General features: G+C 46.1%; 1 protein-coding gene across 2 annotated transcripts in view; it reads right to left on the bottom strand.

Moving 5' to 3' along the window:
- Rrp12 (ribosomal RNA processing 12 homolog) overlaps positions 1–21261 on the bottom strand; it is a 36068-nt gene extending 14807 nt beyond the window's left edge. For both annotated transcript variants that reach the window (XM_090346146.1, XM_090346147.1), the window contains exons 1-15: positions 21031–21261; positions 20424–20653; positions 17636–17719; positions 14041–14117; positions 11957–12062; positions 11673–11789; positions 10358–10496; positions 9542–9669; positions 6142–6240; positions 5516–5607; positions 1760–1871; positions 1447–1544; positions 731–845; positions 271–413; positions 8–129 (exon numbers count right to left, since the gene is read on the bottom strand). In XM_090346146.1, the coding sequence (XP_090202272.1) occupies positions 8–129; positions 271–413; positions 731–845; positions 1447–1544; positions 1760–1871; positions 5516–5607; positions 6142–6240; positions 9542–9669; positions 10358–10496; positions 11673–11789; positions 11957–12062; positions 14041–14117; positions 17636–17719; positions 20424–20653; positions 21031–21169 (1801 nt within the window). In that variant the 5' untranslated portion in view covers positions 21170–21261. The remainder of the gene's footprint in view (positions 1–7; positions 130–270; positions 414–730; positions 846–1446; positions 1545–1759; positions 1872–5515; positions 5608–6141; positions 6241–9541; positions 9670–10357; positions 10497–11672; positions 11790–11956; positions 12063–14040; positions 14118–17635; positions 17720–20423; positions 20654–21030) is intronic.
- Positions 21262–21711: the final 450 nt, after the last annotated feature.

Here is a 21711-nt window from a genome sequence, read left to right as displayed (position 1 = left end):
TTCTTACCTTTGCTCTTTAGGGTGTTAGCCAGTGGCAAGAAGTAAGTAGTGAAAAAAGCAAGCCGTGTTTCCCGTACATGATCCCGGATAACAGGCAGCAGCCAACTCCGGGGGAAATCCAGTGTCTCTCTAGGCAGGAAGGGAAGGATCTAGTGAGGAATAGGTGACAACTCAAAGGCGCTTAACAGAGAATCCAGTGGACCCTTCCCAGGGAGAACAGTCATCTGACTCTGCTGAGGATCCCACAATGCAAACCTAGGTCACACTTACTCAGAGCCATCAATTTCCAAAGGCACAGCCTGTAACACCACCTCAGGTCCCATGCTGGTCACTGCAGCCCCCACTGCCTGGTCCAGGGCTGCCGTGTGGGGGAAATGAGGGGAGAGGCGCAGATCACACAGGGACTGAAGGCACTAAAACAAAAGGATGAAGAGAGGTTACCCAGAAAGATATGCTTTCTGGCTCAGTGTAGGGTGCTGCCTAGCTGGTCTTGAGTTTGATTTCCAACACCACAAAAAAACAAGAATATCAATAAAATTTAGAGGTGTGTGAGGGGGGAGGTAACCTCCCACCCATCTTCATCTTCTTCCCACATTGCCCATCAAGTGCTCTGGGGACATAATAGTAGAAACTGCTATGGACAGTTGGTGCAGATGCAGAGTTCAAAGACAGCAGACATGGGGCCTTCCAGAAGCCCACAGTCTAAGAGTCCCATCCCCTTCCAGCTTACCTTCTTCATCACAGGATGAGCTTGCTTCCCACATACTTCAAAGAAGACACACAGCAACTGTAGCACAAAGCTCCAGGATGCGTGGAATTTATATGTCAGGCCCTCCTCCACTGCCCTGCCAGGGTGCAGATACAATCAGGGCCCCAGCCAGATGACAATAACTGGCACCATAAGTAGATGCCCCAGCTGGTATGGAAGGAAATGGCTCAAGGAAAGGCAAGCGGTACAACTCTTAGAAACTAGATACACAAAAACATGAATCTAACTGAAGGACTAATTAAAAGAAGGGGAAAAGGAAGATTGAGGGTGAATAATTTTGAAATACAGTGCAACTACACATGAAAATAGCATAAAGAACTCAATGAGCCCCTTCCAAACAATGAGGAAACTGAATTGTAGCATATGTCCAGGTTGTACTACTGGTAGAGCTGGATTCAAGCCCAGCTCCAGGTGCAAAGGCTCTGAGGAAGGGACTCAGAGTCCATACTCTTTTTTTGGTCAGTTGTGGGTCTTGAACTCAGGATTCTTCAGCTCAAGGCTACTGTCCTACCCCTTGAGCAACAGTGCCACTTCCGATTTTCTAGTGGTTAATTGGAGACAAGAGTCTCACGGACTTTAGTGTCCAGGCTGATTTTAAACCTTGATCCTCAGATCTCAGCCTCCTGAGTAGCTGGGATTACAGGCATGAGCCACCAAACCTGCACTAATATTCTTACCTAAACATTTTGGCAATGTACTGGGCAGGACCTGAAGCCGAGAAGGTTACCGTGCTGATGTCGGCCATATGTGGAGCCACGCATTCTTTTAGGATCTCCTGCAAAAAAAGAGGCCATAGGCTGTCTGAACTAAGACAGCTCCCAATCCCATTCTTCCCACCTGAGAAGCTGCTTTCTGAAGCTTCGGAGAAACTTGTCTTGCATCGGAAGAAGTCCCGCTTAATTGGGTATGGAGATGTTGAGTGGGGAGGTGACAGCAGGCAGAACCCGTGTTTCTGCTCCCTTAAAGCTCAGGCTGGCAAGGAGTCAGTACCTTGAGGCTCTGGGTGGCAGCTATTACCACTGGAGAGTGAGGTGAGAGAAGACAAGTCATCGCTGTTCCAAAAAAGCGAGCAAGGTGGCCCAGCCCCAGGTCCCGCTGCAACCTGTCGAGACAAAAAGTTTCTGTATGCATGTGTGTATGGAGGGATGAGGATAGGGAGGACCCTGGTCTTCAGCCCCAGGGACTGACCAGAAGCCCAGATATGAAAACTATCATTTATGTGCAGGGCTCCTCAGGTGATCACTACATTACATTGTTCATGTGCTAACACACGTGGTGAAAAATTCAAACAGCTCTTCAGAGTAGAGTGAAAGACATGCCTTCCTTATTCCTGGCCCTCTGGTGGACTTAATAAGGAAAATGTTCTTCCTCCTCTCTTTCCCTTCTTCTTCCTCCTCCTTTATTTATTTTTTTACTGGTGGTCCTGGAGCTTACATTCAGGACCTGAGCACTGACCCTAAGCTTTTCTGCTCCATTTCTGCCTTTTTAGTAATTAACTGGAGATAAGAATCTCACAACTTTCCTGCTGGCTTTTCTGTCATTGTTGTTCATGGGATTTTAACTTTGGGTGCAAGCGCTGTCCTTGAGCTATTTAGCTAAAAACTAGAGCCAGCGTGTCACTTTCTGATTTTCAGGTGGTTAATTAGAGATAAGAGTCTCATGGACATTTGTGCTCTGGCTGGCTTTGAACTGAGGATCTCAGGCTCCTCCGTATCTAGGATTAAAAATGTGAGTCCCCAGCATCCAACTCCTGCTAGCTTTGAATAGAGATAGATTTCAGTCTCCTATGTAGCTAGGACTGCAGGCCCGTGAGCTACTGGCATCCAGCATTTTTTTTTTCTTTTTTTTTTGCCAGTCCTGGGCTTGAGCTCAGGGCCTCTTGAGCCTCAGCACCACTTCCAGCTTTTTCTATATATGTGGTACCAAGGAATCGAACCCGGGTCTTCATGCATGCTAGGCAAGCACTTTAACCACTAGGCCAAACTCCCAGCCCCCAGCATTTCTTTTTTTTAGTCCAGACTACATACTAGCTTTCAACATGTCATGCTCTTGCCCAGCCTTTCCTCCGGTTTTGAACCATATCTCCCAGCATTCTTTGCTTTAGCTTTAGTGAGAGTATCCTGGTCTTTTGGCCTAGAGCCAAACTTGGATCAAGGTGCCCCTATCTACATTTCCCAAGTTGCTGATATTATAAACCAGAAAAACACAACTGGTGTATTTGTTGATATATTGTCTAACCAATATTTTCTCTGGTTGACTTTGATCCTTTGATGCTCCATCTCTCAAATAGCAATGATTATAGGCCTATACTATGATGCCCAGCCTCTTTCAGAATACAAAATAACTGTTAACATTTCCATTAGGGCACTGATGTAAAAACATACATTTACTCACTGTAACCTTGTAACAACTAATAATGTAAGTCTGTTATTCCAACTTTTCAGGAAGTTAAGACACAGAAAAGTCAAGTAACTTGCCAAGACCACCAAGCCTGGTCTAGTGAGGTAAGGATACATCCTCTGACACTGCACCTGGTCTAGTGAGGTAAGGATTCATACTCTCTGGCACTGCACCTGTGGTTCTCCCCTGTGTCTTGGAATTCTTTTGTCTGTCTTTCTTTCTTTCTTTTCTTTTCTTCTTTCTTTCTTTCTTTTTTGCCAGTCCTGGGCTTAAGCTCAGGGCCTGAGCACTGTCCTTGGATTTTTCTCAAGGCTAGAGCTCTACCACTTGAGCCTCAGCACCACTTCTGGCTTTTTCTAAGTATGTGGTACCAAGGAATCGAACCCAGGTCTTTGTGCATGCTAGGCAAGCACTCTACCACTAGGCCAAACTCCCTGCCCCTTGGAATTCTTTTCATAGGAGCACATACACTTCCTTTTTTTTTACTCACTTGAAGTAGGGTCTCCTACACTGGTATCAAACTCACTATGTAGTGCAAACAGACTCAAATTTGCAATCCTCCTACTTTGCTTTCCTGAGTACTGGGATTATAGTGCTACACCACCACTCCCAGCTATACTTTATCATTTCGCTTGTTCATGATTATATTTAATCTTTCCTGGGTCGGCACTGCAATGGGACAGGGTCATTGTAGCCTTTTGGGGTTTTCTGTCTGTTTTGGCCACTGCTTTCTGCTACAATATCCTAAGACATATTTCAGGGCACAATTATGGGGATACTCCTATAAGAATAATCCTGAGAATGACTCTGCTACTTCCTGCCCCTTCAGTTAAAAGGATACCTGCGTAGGAGCTGCAGTAGCTGTGTCAACCACATAAAATAAACAGTTTCTGCTTCTAGTTTTGTTTTGTTTTTTTTCTCCCCTTTGGAACAGATGTTTGGGCTTACCCTTGACAGTTATGCACTTTCCTACTTGAGGAGCTCTGCCCCCAACCCTCAGCTTCCGGTTCATAAAGCAGAGCTAAGATCTTGCCTTGAAGAGCCATTGTGACAAGGGAGACAAACCAATACACATAAAGCACCCAACACGGCCTGGTTCAGAGCAGGACAAGGACAGCCTTCATGGAAAACAGATCCAGATGGGCCACTAGGGGAAGCCATTGGGTTTTAGAGATACTCCCTCCAGGCAAAATGTCTTTTTGTAGGGAGCACATTGACTACTGTATACTGTTTCTTCTCAATCTTATTTCAGAAAAGTGAGAACATTAGGAAGTAGCCAGGCCCCGACCTGAATGCATACAGACTGAAAACAAAAGCTGGGTTAAGGACTATGAGACTAAGAGGAGGAGGTTATCAGCTCTGATAGGTACTGAATTGGTAGTGCTGCTATACCCTGGTGGAAAAACCCAGTGTACAAGGTGGCACAACCAAGAGTGTGGCAATAATCACAACTGGAGGGGCCAGGAATTTGGTCTAGTCGTGTTTGCCTAGCATGCATGAAGACCTATATAGAAAAAGCCAGAAATGGCCATGCATAGTGACTCACACTTGTAATCCTAGCTACTCAGGAGGCTGAGACCTAAGGAGAGCAGTCAAAGCCAGCCTGAGCACTAAAAGTGAGACTCTTATCTCCAATTAATCACTAAAAAACAGGAAGTGGGGCTATAGCTCAAGGGGGAGGATGGTAGCCTTGAGCTGAAGAGCTCAGGGACAGCGCCCAGGCCCAGGGTTCAAGCCACATGACCCACAAATAGAAAGAAAGGAAAGAAAGAAAGAAAGAAAGAAAGAAAGAAAGAAAGAAAGAGAGAGAGAGAGAGAGAGAGAGAGAGAGAGAAAGAAAGCCAGCCAGAAGTGGCGTTGTGGCTCAAGTGGCAGGGCGCTAGCCTTGAGCAAAAAGTATCTAAGGGCAGTGCTCAGGTCCTGAGTTCCAAGTCCCAGGACTGGCCAAAAAAAAAAGGAATCAAAATTGGAGGTGTGGTTCAAGTACTAAAACAAAACTGTGAGCAGAAGCCAAATGAGAGTATAAGGCCTTGGGTTCAGGTCCCAGTGTAAGAAAAAAAAAAAATCCCAAGTCCCAAACCAGTCTGCAGTATCCCCAACACATCATGTGCCTATTCATCTGTTCACAGCCAGTTGGTTGAAGATACTCTGGTGGGAAAGGAATTAAACCAGCTATAGTCCACCTCATATGTACCTCCCAGCGACAGAGCTGATGTAGCAAACTCCATGTGGAGCCTCCAGTGGCCAGGAAGCCAGATGGCCTCTCCATCTGTGCACATCCCTTCCATCTGGATGTAAGCTAGCAGCCTAGAGACAGGCCCAGGGTGCTCCCTGCCATATTCTTACCTTACCAGGTTGATATGGGCTTTCTCCATGACCTTTAACCAGGCCAGTAGGGGCTGTAGGTCATTTTCACTGGGAACATAGTCATATAAGGCCTAGAAGACAGATATGTGAGAAAGCTGGTCAGCAGTGGCACAGGGTACCAGCAATGCTGTGGTCACAGGTGGGGATTCCCAGACGATCTGACATTCCCTGTTTCATGAAGTCCTTCTAGTTCTGATGCTCTGGAAGCAGACACCTGATTGGCTCATAAACCCTGTGTAGTTCTAACAGAAACTAGAACCTTTCTCCAGGGGAATGCATGTGAATAAATCTGGGAACAGGGTGGTGAATGGGGGTGCTATGTCCTCTCCAAAAGATCTCTAAGGTTAAGAGCCCTGATTGAGGCATCTGTAACAATGTGACCATGCTGATACCATTTGAGATCAACTAGATAAAGAAAGCGCCAGAACCCAGCTCCAGTGGACACTGAGGTAACATCAAAAGCCTTCGTACGTGTCTACTGGTCTCCACTGGAGCACTTCAGCCTGTCCACCCTCACTTGAAGACAGGAAGCAGCTTAGCTCGTGCTTCTAGCACAGCATCCTTAGGAACCCACCTTGCAGAGTCTCCTCTGCATCAGGACTCACCGTGATAATCTGGGCATTGAGCTCTACTGACAGGGTACTCAGGCTAGGCTTGGCATGGAAGAGGTTGTGGAAAGCCTGCATGGCACAGGCAGTCACCAGCTGAAAGAAACATACAGGATTTGAGGGATAACACAGACCACACAGAGCCCTAAATCCCTTGACCTCTCACGCTACCAGATGAGGTAGGAGGAAGCCATAGACTTCAAATATGCTTCACACATCCAGCTGCTCTGAGCACTCACTGTCACTTTTTTTGTATGTGAAGGTCCTAGAGCTTGAACTCAGGGTCTGGGCACTGTCCTTGAGCTCAAGACTAGCATGCACAAAGCCCTGAGTTCGATTCCTCAGTACCACATACACAGAAAAGGCCAGAAGTGGTGCCAGGGCGCTATCCTTGAGCAAAATGTGTCCAAGGAAAAGGCTCAGGCCCTGAGTTCAAGCCCTAGGACTGGTGAAAGAAAGAAAGAGAGGGGGAAGGAAGGGAAGAGAAGGGAAGGAAAAAAGAAGAAGAAAAAGACTAGTACCCTACTACTTAAGCCACAGCTCCACTTACTGCGTTTTTGGTGGTTACTTGGGAGGTAAGAGTCTCTCAGCTATGTTTTGTCTTCCTGAGCTGCCATCAAACCTTAATCCTCAGATCTCAGCCTTCTGAGTAGCAATGATCACAGGAGTGAGGCACTGACACACAGCTTTGAGCACTATCTTTCATAAGAAATTGCAATGGAATCCCAGGGGCTCAAACCTCTAATTCTAGCTGAGATTTGAGGATTAAGATTTGAAGCAAGCCCAGGAAGACAAGTCTGAGAGAGTCTTATCTCCAGTTAACCAGAAAAAGGCTAGCAGTGAAGGTGTCACTCAACTGGAAGAAAGAGTTGCCAGCTATGAGCAACTGGGAGAAAGAGTTGCCAGGGCCGGGAGTTTGGCCTAATGGTAGAGTGCCTGCTTAGCATGCACAAAGACCCAGGTTCGATTCCTCAGTACCACATACATAGAAAAATGCTGGAAGTGGTACTGTGGCTCAAGTGGCAGAGTACAAGAACAGTGCTCGGGCCCTGAGCCCAAGCCCAGGACTGGCAAAAAAAAAAAAAAAGAAAAAAGAAAGAGTTGCCAGCTGTAAGGCCAGGAGTTTGACCAAATGGTAAAGTGCTTGCTTGCCTAGCATACACAAAGACCTGGGTTCAATTCCTCAGTACCACATATATAGGAAAAAGAGAGAGAGAGAGAAAGAGAGAGAGAGAGAGAGAGAGAGAGAGAGAGAGAGAGAGAGAGCGCCACTGGGGGAAAAATACAAAAAAACATGAAATGATAAGGATTTAGACTACACTAGGGATATTGTTCAGTGGTAGCATACCCAAGACCCTGAGTGCACTCCCTAGCACACAAACAAACAAGAAAAAAAAAAAAAGCAAAGAAAACAAAGAAAAGAATCTTTATACAATATAAAAATAGTAACAATGGAGAAACAGAAAAAAAATACTAAAAATACAAAATATAGGGCTGGGATGGGGCTTAGTGGTAGAGTGCTCACCTAGTATACATGAAGCCTTGGGTTCAATTCCTCAGTACCACATAAACAGAAAAAGCCAGAAACAGCACTGTGACTCAAGTGGTAGAGTGCTAGCCTTAAGCATAGAGAGGCTCAGGGACAGAGCCTATGCCAGTCAAATCCCTTGACCGCTCATGCTACCAGATGAGCTAGGAGGAAGCCGCAGACTTCAAATATGCTTCACATATCCAGCTACTCTGAGCACTCACTGTCACTTCTTTTGTGTGTGAAGGTCCTGGGGCTTGAACTCAGGGGGGGTGGGGGGGAGAGAATACATGCCAGGCTTGAGGTGTAGCTCAGTGGCACAATGCTTACCTAGACCATTTAAGAGTCTGGGTTTTCAGCTGGGCATGGTGGCTCAGGCCTGTAATCCTAGCTACACAGGAGGCTGAGATCTGAGGACCAAGGTTCAAAGCCAACCAGCCTGGACACAAAAGGACCGGAGACTCTTATCTCCAATTAACCTCTAGAGAACGGGAAGTGGGCTTGGCTCAATGGTAGAGTGGTAGCCTTGAGCTGAAGAGCTCAGGGACAGCACTCAGGCAGAGTTCAAGCCCATGACCCACAACAACAAAAAAGAAAAAAAAAAAGAGTGGGTTTCCAATCCCCAGCAATGATAAACTACAATGAAGTAGACATTATAAATGATCTGTACACTATATAAACGTATTGTTGCTAGGATTTTCTTCCCCTCAGTCCTGGGGCTTGAACTTGTGATCTGTATTACTAAACTACAATCCTAAAAGAATTTTACTATGAGGGCTTGTACTCAAGCACTCAAGCTAGTGTGTGTGTGTGTGTGTGTGTGAGAGTGTGAGTATGTGTGTTTTGCCAGTCCCAGGGCTTGATCTCAGTGCCTGGGCACTATCCCCGAACTTCTGTGCTCAAGGTTGGTACTCTACCACTTGAGAAACAGCTCCACCTCCAGCATTTTCTGTGTATGTTACCAAGGAATTGAATTCAGGATTTCATGCATGCTAGGCAAGCACTCTACCACTAGGCCATGCTACCAGCCCTACTACTTATTTTTTATCACACCCAGCTGGCACTCTACCACTTAAGTACCTCTCTAGCCAGTATTCTGCTGGTTAACTCCAAATGGAGTCTTGCAATTTTCTGTCCAGCCTGGCTTGGAACTGTGATCCTCCAAACCTCAGCTTCCTGGGCTGAGATGGCACTTTACCAATCCAACAGTTCTTCATGCTGACCTGACTAATAAAGTCAGCTTCTAACTATACCAGGACTACGATACAGCTCAGTCTTATCCTGGATGAAAAAGTATCCTGGATTTTACCTTAAGAGAAAGGTCAGGGCAGAAAGATCCTAGGTCCTACTATTAAGACTGAATTGTTGAGGGCCAGGAGTTTGGCCTAGTAGTAGAGTGCTTGCCTAGCATTCACAAAAACCTGGGTTCGATTCCTTGGTACCATATACATAGAAAAAACCTGATGCGGTGCTATGGCTCAAGCAGTAGAGCTCTAGCCTTGAGAAAGCCCAAGGACAGTGTCCAGGCCCTGAATTTAAGCACCAGTACCAACAACAACAAAAAGAGAGAGTTGTTGGAAGTGGCACTGTGGCTCAAGTGATAAAGTGCTAGCCTTGAGCTGAAGAGCTCAGGGACAGCGCCTAGACCCAGAGTTCAAGCCCCACTTTGGACAAAAAAAAAAAAAGATTTGAGTTGTTGCAATGTTGACCAGACTGGTTTCAAACTCCTGAGCTCAGACCCTCCCAGAGGAACACATAACTAGGACTACAGGTATTTTGCTCCCACCTAGGTCTTGCTTTTTGCCTGCTCATGGGTTTCTCAAATGAAACTACTGTGGGATCACCTTCCTTCTTGTGGCCTGATCTTACCACATGGCTCAAGGTCATGACACGTAGGAGAGTCTCACTGCAACTCTTCACTAGGCCTTCAGGGAAGCAGGGTAGCATGTCCTTCAGCAGTGTCAGCATGTGTAGTGTGGTGGTGGCCTCCTTGGAGCCTGATAGACAAAAGGAGAAATTTGAATTTTGCCTCACACTTGCTAAGCTGGAAGTCTACTACCTGAGTTACATTATCCTTGCTTTCTTTTCATTACTTTGTTCTTATTTGTTTGTTTACAAATATTGGAGCTTGACCTCAGGGCCTGAGCGCTATCCTTGGACTTTCTCAAGACTAGAGCTCTACCGCTTGAGCCACAGCATCACTTTCAGCTTTTTCTATATATGTGGTCCCAGGAATTGAACCTGGGTCTTTGTGCATGCTAGACAAGCACTCTACTTCTAGACCAAACCCCTAGCCCATTTGTTTATTTTTCATATGTGCCAGTCCTTGAGCTTGAACTTAGAGCCTGGGCACTGTCCTTGAGCTTCATTTTGCTGAAGAGTAGAGCTCTACCACTTGAGTCATTTTTCTGATCATTACTTTTTAAATGGAGTCTGGTGAAGCCAAGCTGGTCTTCAACCAAGATTCTCCACATCTTAGCCCTTTTTTTTTTTTGCCAGTCCTACGCCTTGAGCTCAGGACCTGAGCACCGTCCTTGGGCTTTCTCAAGGCTAGCACTCTAACACTTGAGCCACAGCATCAGTTCTGTGGGCCAAACTCCCAGCCCCCAAAAGAAGAATTTTATGACTAATTCTCCTCCACTTACCATCATTTACCCTACCCCAGCCCTGGCCTTGCTTTCTCACCTCCAGCCTTCTCAATCTCCTGGATGCAGAACTTGGCGGTAGAGACAGCAGCAGGATGATGAGCAGGGGCCTTTTCACCAAACATGAAGTCACTGCCCTTAAGCATTGAGCATACTCCATGCTGAGCAGCCTTCCGAATCTATGGGTCAAGAAAAGGGGATCAACATTCTACCAATCAGCAAGCACTGACTGAATAGCTGCTACATATCTGTAACAATGCTGGGCTTTCACAGGTACAGAATCCAGAGCTCTGTACTTATGTACCCAATGGCCAAGAGCAAACCCAACTGAAAATCTGAGTCTGACTGCCTTCATCTATCCATCAGAGATTTATTCCTTCAAATATCTGGTAAATGCTAAGTGGCACAAGCCAAGCACTGTTCTATGTGTTTACAAATTGTCAGGAAATAGAATAGACAACTTACATTCCACAGGAGAACACACTGGAAGACAAAAAATTTTTTTAGAAAACTTTATATATAGTGGTCAAGAAGGTGCCATTCCAGTAAAGTGACTTTTCAGTGCTGACCTTGACCCAGAGGGTAAGGGAAAGATCATAAAGACTCTCAAGAAAGAAGGTATGAGACTCTTTGCCCTAATTGCTTCTTAGTACAAGTGAGGGATTCTGGGTTGGGAATTATTTTTGTATACCCCTAACCATACAGAAAAAAAGATGACCAATCCCTACTTACTGAGCACCTACTATAAGCCAGACATGGCATTAAATCTGAACAAGGGCCAGGAATTTGGCCTAGTGGTAGAATGCTTGATTCCTCAGTACCACATACATAAAGAAAAGCTGGAAGTGGTGCTGAGGCTCAAGTGGTAGAGCTCTGACCTTGATAAAGTCCAAGGACAGTGCTCAGGCCCTGAACTCAAGCCCAGGACTGCCAAAAAAAAAAAAAAAGAGAGAAAAAAAATCTGAACAACAAATCAAATTTGGAGCCTCTCCACAACCTTGCAACAAGGTTGAAATTAGCATTCCTATTTTATAGCCAGGAATCCCAGGTGTAGAGACATAAATAACTTGCCCCAAGTGCCAATACAGTTCTGAATCCAGAATCCAACTTAGGATGCCACCTCCTTGCCAAGATAGAGACATAATAAGAGACAGACATATCAACAAGTCATTGGCTGAGGAGGCAGGAGAGATTGAGGACCTGACACTAATTCCCTGCTGGAGTGTGGCTGCCGCTGAGGTGGCCTTAGAAGCAGGAAGCAGATCCTCGGCAAACGGCCAGCATTGAGGGCCATCTCTATAACCCCACTCACACAAGTCTGCTCTTCCCCATCTTCTGGGATGCAGTGATCTCACCTTGGGCTTGGCATGCACAGTGAAGCTCAGCAGCCCATGATATACCTGAAGGGTCAGGGGATACCCCCAGGCCTCCAGATCTTGCTTCCGCAGGAGGGTGGCCAGGCAGGACAGGACCTTAAAGAAGAGTTAAGAATGCCTTAGGATCACCAGCCTCAGTGAGAGTGAAAGGGAGCCCAGGTACTCATCAACCCTACAAGATCCCAAAGGACGCTGTCTAAGGATTCAAAGTGCCTGAACTCCTTGCAGGGAAAGGCAGGGGGCTCAAGGAGACACAAACTAACCCATCGGAGGGCAGAGGTGGAGCCACTGCTGGCCTGGGCAGACATGATGTCCATGAAGGCTTTGGAGGTATCTGAAAACTTTTTAATGAGCACAGGGCTGGGCACTCTGTAAGGAGAATGAAAAGAGTTACTTCAGGGGCCTGGAGTTTGGCCTAGTAGTAGAGTGCTTGCCTAGCATGCACGAAGACCCGGGTTTGATTCCTTGGTACCACATACATAGAAAAAACCAGAAGTGGTGCTGAGGCTCAAGTGGTAGAGCTCTAGCCTTGAGAAAAATCCAAGGACAGTGCTCAGGCCCTGAGCTCAAGCCCAGGACTGGCAAAAAAAAAAGTTACTTCAGAGGGAACTTTGAAAAGCAACTGGTACAGGCCCTGGTGGTGCCCAGGAAGGAACTGGACTACCGTGAGAGTGCTACTGACTGAGTCACGTAGGACAGCTCATCCTTCCTGTCACCCATTTCAAAGTGTACTTCCCAGGACACCTGAGCTCTGGCTTTTCCTCATCTTCCCACTTCTCACAAGTGTTCCATGACTCACTTATCCCCTCTGCCCTATGTTGGTGAAGGTCTCAACCTCCACCCCCTATTCACTTCCCAGAGCTATCAGCTCCCCAGGTACCAACACTTACTCAGGCCCAAGCCACTCCCACATTCTGATGTAGAATGCTATCCCAATACTTGAGTATCTTCTTAAATATTATTTATTTATTTATTTTGCCAGTGGGGCTTGAACTCTGGGCCTGAGCACTGTCCTTGGGCATTCTCAAGGCTTTTTCTGTGTATATGGTACCAAGGAATCAAACCCAGAGCTTCATGCATGGGAAGCAAGCACTCTAGCACTCTTGCCACTAGGCCATGCTCCTGATCCTTAAATTTTTATTTTAAACTCTTCTGTTGTAATAATATATACATAATAAGTACATATTAACTACATTAAAACACTCAGTTCAGTAGTAAGTATATTCATACTGTTTTCCAATCAGTCTCCAGAATATATGAGAACTCAGGAATCCTTTGTTTAGCTTTTATGCTGGCACTAGGGCTTCAACTCAGGGCCTACATACTGTCCTTCAGCTTTTTTGCTCAAGGTTATGGCTCTAGCATTTGATCCACACTTTGACTTCTGGCTTTTTGATGGTTGAGTGGAGACCAGAGTCTCCTACTTTGCTGCCTGTGCTGGTTTCAAACCTCAATCCTGAGATCTCAGACTCCTGAGAAGCTAGGAGTATAGGAGCCACAGCATCCAGCTAAGAATCTTTTCTTTACATAGGGTCTCACTATGTAGCCCAGGCTGGCCTCAAACAACATCTTCTTGCCTAGGCCTCCCACAGAAGGATCTAAACACAGATCTTCACACAATCCCTACTATAAGTCTCTGCCATTTAAGCTAGATGAGACTACAGACTACAAAAAACAGCATTTCAAGTATCTTTTTTTTTTAGTCAGTCCTGGGGCTTGAACTCAGGGACTGGGCACTGTCCACAGCACCACTTCTAGCTTTTTCTGTTTATGTGGTACTGATGAATCAAAACCAGGGCTTCATGTATGTTAGGCAAGCACTCTGGCCCTAAGTCACATTCCCAGACAGTCCTGGGGCTTTAACTCAGGGTCTGAGCACTGTCCTTAGGCTTTTTCAAGGCTAGGGCTCTATCATTTTAGCCACAGTACCACTTCCAGCCTTTTCTATGTATGTGGCACAGAGAAATAGAACCTGGGTCTTTGTGCATGCTAGGCAAGCACTCTACCACTAGGCCAAACTCCTGGCCTCAAGTATCTTTCTTTTTTTTTTTTTTTTTTGCCAGTCCTGGGCTTGAGCTCAGGGCCTGAGCATTGTCCTTGGACTTTCTCAAGGCTAGAGCTCTACCACTTGAACCTCAGCACCACTTCCGGCTTTTTTCTATGTATGTGGTACCGAGGAATCGAACCCGGGTCTTCATGCATGCTAGGCAAGCACTTTAACCACTAGGCCAAACTCCCGGCCCCGTATCTTTTTAAAGAACAATTTTCCATCCTGATTTCCTTGTTCGTTCACATTACCTTCTTTGCTCTATAGAGACTTGGGAATTACACTACAGCCAGGACTTACCGCTTTAGGACAAGGTTCAATAGGTAAGCGACAGCGGCCAAAGACTCTGAGGACTCCACTGCTTCCATTGTTGTCATCTGAGGGCCAGAAGGAGGGAACATGAATAGAATAAAGTGGCACATTACAGATTGGAAAGCAGAGGCAGAGAAGGGAGCCAGGAGAGCAATTACAACCAAGAATTATGGTGTCAGAAGTTCATAAGCACAAATCAACTGCCAGATGTTAAAAATTTGCCCTTAGATATCACATGACTTCTGGAAAACTCCATGGTACATTAAGGTTCTTATGGAACCTATGACTGTATTTGGAAATTATTTTATTAGCAATACTAGGTTTTGAACTTGAAATTGTATTTACCAGGCAAGTGCTCTACCACTTGAGCCATACTTCCAGTCTGGCTTTTTGCTGGCTAACTAGACACAGAGCTAAGACTTTTCTGTCTTAGCTGGGCTGAAACCAACATTTTAGATCTTGGCATCCCAAGCAGCTAGGATTATAGACATGAATCATCAGCACCCAGCTTTCTTTAATTTTTTTTTTTCCACCAAGATCTTAATTTTGCCAGGCAAACCTAAATTGCAATTCTATTACATTTTCCCCATAGGTAGTATAGCAGGCACATATAACTAAGACCAGATTTTTGGGGAGGGTAGGTGGCAGTCTTGGAGTTTGAACTTGTCCTGGGCCCTGTCCCTGAGCTTTCTTTCTGAAGGCTAGTGCTGGTATCTGGTTCAGGTTTTTTTAAATCAGCTGAAATGGGATTCTGAAGACCTTTTGCTCAGGTTGGCCTCAAATTACAATCTTCCCAATCTCAGCTTCCTAGACAGGATTACATTTATGAGTCACTATATGCAGCATAAAAAATTTCTAAAAGGGGGCTGGGAGTTTGGCCTAGTGGTAGAGTGCTTGCCTAGCATGCACCAAGACCCGGCTTTGATTCCTCAGTACCATATACACAGAAAAAGCCGGAAATGGTGCTGTGGCTTAAGTGGTAGAGCTCTAGCCTTGAGAAAGCCCAAGGACAGTGCTCAAGCCTTGAGTTCAAGCTCCAGGACTGGCAAAAAAAAAAAAAAAAATTCTAAAGGAAGCATGAGATGGCCACGCCTGTAATCCTAGCTACTCAAGAGGCTGAGATCTGAGGATCAAGGTTCAAAGCCAGCCCAGGGCAGAAAAGGACCTGAGACTCTTATCTCCAATTAACCTCTAGAAAATGGGAAGTGAGGTTTGGCTCAAGGGTAGGGTGGTAGTCTTGAGCTGAAGAGCTCAGGGACAATGTCCAGGCCCAGGGGTAGGGTGGTAGCCTTGAGCTGAAGAGTTCAGGGACAGCACCCAAGCCCCAGGACTGACAAAAAGTAAAAAAAAAAAAGACACAGGGACAGCACCTGAGTTCAGTCCCCAAGACTGACACAAAAACTACAAAAGAAAAAAAGGAGGAGGGGGCCAAGTGCTATTCAGGAGACTGAGACCCAGAAGACTGTGGTTGGAATCTAGTCCAGGCAGGAAAGTCTGAGACACTCAATTAGCAACTAATCAGCAAAATGCCAGACTGAGGACTATGGCTTACATGGTAGAACAGCAGCTGTGAGCAAGCAAGCCAAGAGAGCATGAGGCCTAGAGTTTAAGCTCTAAGCCCCAATAGTAGCACAAAGAACCACAACAACAACAAGAACAAAAAAAGAAGATAAATGAGAGTGATTGAGAGGTGGATAAGGTTGACACTAAAGTTTACCCACCAAGAAAAGTCATAGAAAGTAAAGATTTCATTCATTATAGGGAAGATCTCACTGTGATTGTGATTGTTTGTGCTCTGATCAAATTCACCTCCTCTATAACTTTCCCCTTCCACTGCTGCACTTTTATTTTTTGTTTTTAATTTTTTTTTTTTTTTCTGGTTGTGAGGCTTGAAGTCTGGGTCTAGTTGTCGTGGAGCTCTTCAGCTCAAGACTATCACCCTACTCCTTAGTGCCACTACCAGTTTTCTGGAGAACTGGAGATAAGAGGCTCCTGGACTTTAGTACCTGGGCTGGCTTTGAACCTTGATCCTCAGATCTCAACCTCCTGACTAGATAGGATTCCAGGTGTGATCTACCACCAGCTTCCTCTCGTCTCCCCTTTTAAAACAATTTCAGCAAGTTTCACTGCTCTAGAGTAATAAACTACTTCAACTATATTCATTCTCATTTACCTTGCCAGTTGTCATTGTTTCATACATGTTTTACTTTCCTGTAATCATTCTTGTCTCTCTTTGTGTATATTAATTGTACCAAGGGATTTTACCATGGTATTTCAAATGTGTACCTATTTAAATTAACACAAAAAGAGATCAATAGCTTAAAAATCTTGGTGTGGGTATTCAATGGTAGCTCACACCTACTATAAACCTAGCTACTCAGTGCACTGAGATCTGAAAATCTCAGTTCAAAGCTAGGCAGGCAGGAAAATCCAAGAGACTATATCTCCAATTAGTTACCAAAAGTGTAGAGTTAAGAGGTAAAAGTAGGCCGGGAGTTTGGCCTAGTGGTTAAAGTGCTTGCCTAGCATGCATGAAGACCCGGGTTCGATTCCTCGGTACCACATACATAGAAAAAAGCCAGAAGTGGTGCTGAGGCTCAAGTGGTAGAGCTCTAGCCTTGAGAAAGTCCAAGGACAGTGCTCAGGCCCTGAGCTCAAGCCCAGGACTGGCAAAAAAAAAAAAAAAAAAGAGGTAAAAGTACTAGCCTTGAGCAAAGGGCTCAAGGAGGGGCCAGGAGTATGGCCTAGTAGTAGAGTGCTTGGCTGGCGCGCAAGAAACCTGGGTTCAATTCTTTAGTGCCACATATACAGAAAAATCCTGAAGTGGTGCTGTGGCTCAAGTGGTAAAGCACAAGCCTTGAGAAAGCTCAAGGACAATGCCCAGGCCTTGAGTTCAAGCCCCAGTACCAGCACCAAAAAAAAAAAAAAAAGTGGGTGTGGTGGTATAGACCTGGCCTGTCATCCTAGCTACCTAGGAAACTCAAGTAGAAGGACCATATTCCAGGTAGAGTGCTAGCAAATGAGAGAATGCATCAGGTACTGGATTTGAGTCTGACTCAGATAAAAAGAAAAAGATGGGCTGGGAGTTTGGCCTAATGGTTGAGTGCTTGCCTAGCATGCATGAAGACCCGGGGGGTTAGATTCCTTGGTACCACATACATAGAAAAGCCAGAAGTGGTGCTGTGGCTCAAGTGGTAGAGTACTAGCATGGGGGAAAACCCAAGGATAGTGCTCAGACCCCAGTCCCCAGGACAAAGAAAGAGAGACAAAGAAAGAGAGAGAGAGAGAGAGAGAGAGAGAGAGAGAGAGAGAGAGAGAGAGAGAGAGAGAGAGAGAGGAAAGGGGCTGGGGGTATGGCTTGTGGTAAAGCAACTGCCAGTTAAGCACAACTTCTGTGTTCAAAGTCCTAGTACTGGCAAAAAAGGAAAGAAAAAAGGGAACAAGAAGAAAAATAATGTAACAGCCTTAACCAACCAGCTAGGAACAACAGAAGTACTTTTATTGGCTCCAAGTTGTGGTTCTCTATGTGGTCTCTCCATAACCTGCTTATCTCCACTCAGAACATCCACCCTGTCATACTTACCAGAGCAGCAAAGTACTCAGTCTCAGTCTCCTTCCCTCCTTGCGAGCGAATTACCTCTGTGACTGCAGCAAGAACAGCACAGATCTGTAAAGGAAGAAAACACCTGTGACATACCTTCAGATTCCCTCTTTTCCTTTCTCTTTCATAAACTAATCTCATGACAAGTCCAGAGACAATGTAGGAAGAGCATGTAGACCTGGGGTACATACCACAGGGTCTAGCAAACAAGAGGCCTTAGAACATGATTACCAAATCCCATGCCAAGTACCATTATTTCTTATAGAAATGCATACATAAGTGTGCAAAGATCTATGCACAAGGATGTTCACTGTAGCAAATACTGGAACAGTGATCAATAGGGGATTCATAATGTACTATTAAGAAATGACACTTGAGATCAGGAGGATCCCTTTAACCCAAGAGTTTGGAGCCAATATGGATAACATACTGGCTCCCCTCTCTCTGTGTCTTTTTTAAAAAAAAATCTCATTAAAAAATATTAATTGTAGGGGCCAGGAGTTTGGCCTAGTGGTAGAGTGCTTGCCTAGCATGCACAAAGACCCAGGTTCAATTCCTCAGTACCCCACATACATAGCAAAAAGCCAGAAGTGGTGCTGAGGCTCAAGTGGTAGAGTGCTAGCCTTGAGAAAGTCCAAGGGCAGTGCTCAGGCCCTGAGCTCAAGCCCAAGACTGGCAAAAATAAAATAAAAAATAAATTAAAAAATAAAAAATATTGTGTCACAATGATAATATTTGATATAGTGGTTAAATATACTAAGATTACTCTTACCTGTTTGGTAACTTATTATTATTCTATTTTTGGTGGTCCTGAGTTTTAAATCTGAGCCTTGTGCTTGGGAGGCAGACAGGCAATCTGACAATCTACTTATGTAAGAGTCAAAGCCCAGTGAGGTGGCTCAAGCCTGTAATTCTAGCTACTCGGGAGGCTGAGACCTGAGGATCTGGATTCAAAGCCAGCCCAGGGCACAAAAGTCCATGAGACACTTATCTTGCAGTTAAACACCAGAAAACCAGAAGTGACACATTATGGCTCAAGTGGTACAGAGATAGCCATGAGCTGAAGGGGTCAGGGACAGAGCTCAGGCCTATCACTCAAGTCACTCCCACCCCTCCAAAAAAAGAAAGAAAATGTAAGCATTTTTACATTATTATTGAATAGTGCTGGTTTAAGAGACATAATGGCCCATACTAGTAACTGCTGCAAAGAAGAGAAATATTAAAGTTCTCACATTTTGAAGGGGTATCAATGTATGAGAAGTAATGCACCCTCACCCTCTACCTGATGAATGTAACTGTAACCCCCTCTATACATTACCCCAACAACAACAAAAAGTTCTCACATTTTATTCTCTTTGTATTGACACTTTTTATGTAAACAAAGAAAAATATAAACATGTAATCTTATGTATGGTTGAGGAGGTCTCTGGAAAATATTTCTATCCTCAAGGGCTTTTACTCCATAGCAGGAAAAAATAACAAAAAACATGTTCTTACAAAACATTCTTATCCTAGGTGGATAAATTGTTGGGGACAAAAAAAATAAATAAGTAAATAAAAAACAGGAGAAATGATACATCATCTAGATCAGCTGTTGTCACCCGAGTTGTAAAAGAGAAAAAACAATCGGACTTTGCTACTGAGTAAATTGTATATATGTTAATTTGTTTATCTGCAATAGGAAGGGAAGGGGAAAAACAAGATGACTGGCAGGGTGCAGAGAGGGAAAGTGGGAGAAAAACATGGGAAGGTGTATCAAAAAGTAATATATCAGCTAGACTAGGTGGCTCAAGCCTATAATCCTAGCTACTCTAGAGGCTGAGATCTGAGGATCTCAGTTCAAACCAGCTTGGGCACTAAAGTCTGTGTGAGTCTAAACTCCAATTAACCACCAGAAAAGTGGAAGTGGTGCTATGGCTCAAGGGGTAGGGCAATAGCTTTGAGCTGAAGAGCTCAGGGATAGTGCCCAAGCCCAGAGTTTAAGCCCCATTACCCACAAAAAGAAAGACAGACAGACAGAAAGAAAGAAAGAGAAGAAGAAGAGGAGGAGGAGGAGAGGAAGGAGAGGGGAAGAGGGACAGAGGGAGGGTGAAGGAGGGGAAAAAGGAGGAAGAGGAGGAGGAGGGAAGAGGGGAGAAGGGGAAAAGGGGAGAGGGAAGGGGAGGGGGAGGAGGAGGAAGAGGAGGAGGAGGAGGAGGAGGAGGAGGAGGAGGAGGAGGAGGAGGAGGAGAAAAAGTAATGTACCACCCAGGCCTGGAGTTTGGCCTAGTGGTTAAAGGGCTTGCCTAGCATGCATGAAGACCCGGGTTTGATTCCTTGGTACCATATATGTAGAAAAAGCTGGAAGTGGTGCTAAGGCTCAAGTGGTAGAGCTCTAGCCTTAAGAAAATCCAAGGGCAGTGCTCAGGCCCTGAGCTGAAGCCCAGGACTGGCAAAAAAAAAAAAAAAAAAAAAAGTAATGTACCAGCCAGGCTGGGAGCCCGGTGCTCGTGTAGCATGCATGAAGTCCTGGGATGGATTCCCTGGTACCACATACACAGGAAAAGTGCTGTGTCTCAAGTTGTAGAGCACTAGCCTTGAGAAAGCTTAAGAACAGTGCTCAGGCTCTAAGTTCAAGGAGGCCCAGGACTGTGTGGGGGTGGGGGAGAAGTAATGTACCCACTACTTGTCAAATGTAACTCTAACCCTCTACATATCACCCCGACAAGAGAGAGGGCGGGGAGAGAGAGAAACAAAACAAGAGTCTGGCTTCTGCTCTCCTGCCCCCTACCTCCTTGTGGGCCGCAGAGTTAGACTCCCAGAAGCGCTGAACTTTGCTGAACGTAACGTTGGTGCAGTCTGACAGACCACTCAGGAACGTGCCCGAGGACTTCTCGGTGACAGCCAGCGCCGGGTCTTCTTCCATGGGCATCTCGGGGTCTGCGCGTTTGCCCAGCCGCAGGGACCCTGACTGCAGCTCATTGTGCAGCTTCACGGCGTCCACTGTCAAGTCACTCTTCCCTGAGAAAGCGAGGCAGGGACAGGGTATGAGATCCACACTTCTAACGCCCACTGCGACACAAACACCCTCAAATGTCCGCCGGATGCCAAAACTCCGAAAACCAAGGGCAATCTCAGCGTCCCTGAAACACGTCCAGGCGTGGGCGCGGGGTGACAGCTGGCCACCCGTCCCAAACCTGACACCACGAGTCACCTTCTCTCCGTGACACGTTTCCTCAGCTGTGAAGCGGGAACCGCAAGGCCCTTCAGTGAGCTCCAGACCCGACATTCCACGAGATCAGGGGCTCAACGCCGGCGCGCACCGGACCCACCGGGACCCACCCGCTCTGCGAATCCCGCGGACGCTCGGCCGCGCCCGGGTCTGAGCGTCCGACTACCTGAGGGCCGGCTGAAAAAGCGGCTGCGGGCGGCCTGGCGGTGGCGGGAGATGCTGGGGTTGCTGTCGCTGCTGTGGCCTTTCTTCCAGCGCTTCAACTTAGCCGACACCCCGGAGGGCAACTTCCCCGAGCGACCCATGGCCACCAAACTCTGGCCAAACTGAGTCTGACTTCCAGACCGGCTTACAAGCAAAGCAGACCCACGCGCGGAACCCACGTGGGTGCTCGGCCCGGCTTCACATCCTCTTCCGGTGTCGTCACTTCCGGGTTCGTGTCCGTTGCTATAGCAAAGACCGTCAACATCCGCTCGGACTTGCTCCTGAAGCTTCAGAGAGGTTGCACCGGAAGTTGTGTCGCTAGGCCTTCTTGGGGCTGCGAACCAGGACCGTGCTTCTTGGCGTCGTGGGACTTGAACTCTGGGCCTGGCCGCTGTCCCTGGGCTCTTCAAGGCGCACGCCCTACCCCTTGAGCCACAGCACCACTTCCGGTTTATGTTCTTGGACTTTTGTGCCGGGGCTGGTGTTGGACTGAGATCTACCACTTGAGATCTCGCCACTTCTGGCTTTTTCGGCTTATGTGGTACTGAAGAAGCAAACTTCATGCGTGCTAGGTAACCACTCAACCGTATTTCAAGCTCCTTCTATTGGTATTGAAAAATCTGTTTTAGCCCAGTGCTAGAGA

This window comes from Megascapheus bottae, chromosome 15 (assembly GCF_031878675.1).
Source record: "Megascapheus bottae isolate mThoBot1 chromosome 15, mThoBot2.hap1, whole genome shotgun sequence".
Classification (NCBI taxonomy): Eukaryota; Metazoa; Chordata; class Mammalia; order Rodentia; family Geomyidae; genus Megascapheus; species Megascapheus bottae.
The sequence above is the reverse complement of the archived record's forward strand: the minus strand, read 5'-3'. Positions and strand labels throughout refer to the sequence as shown.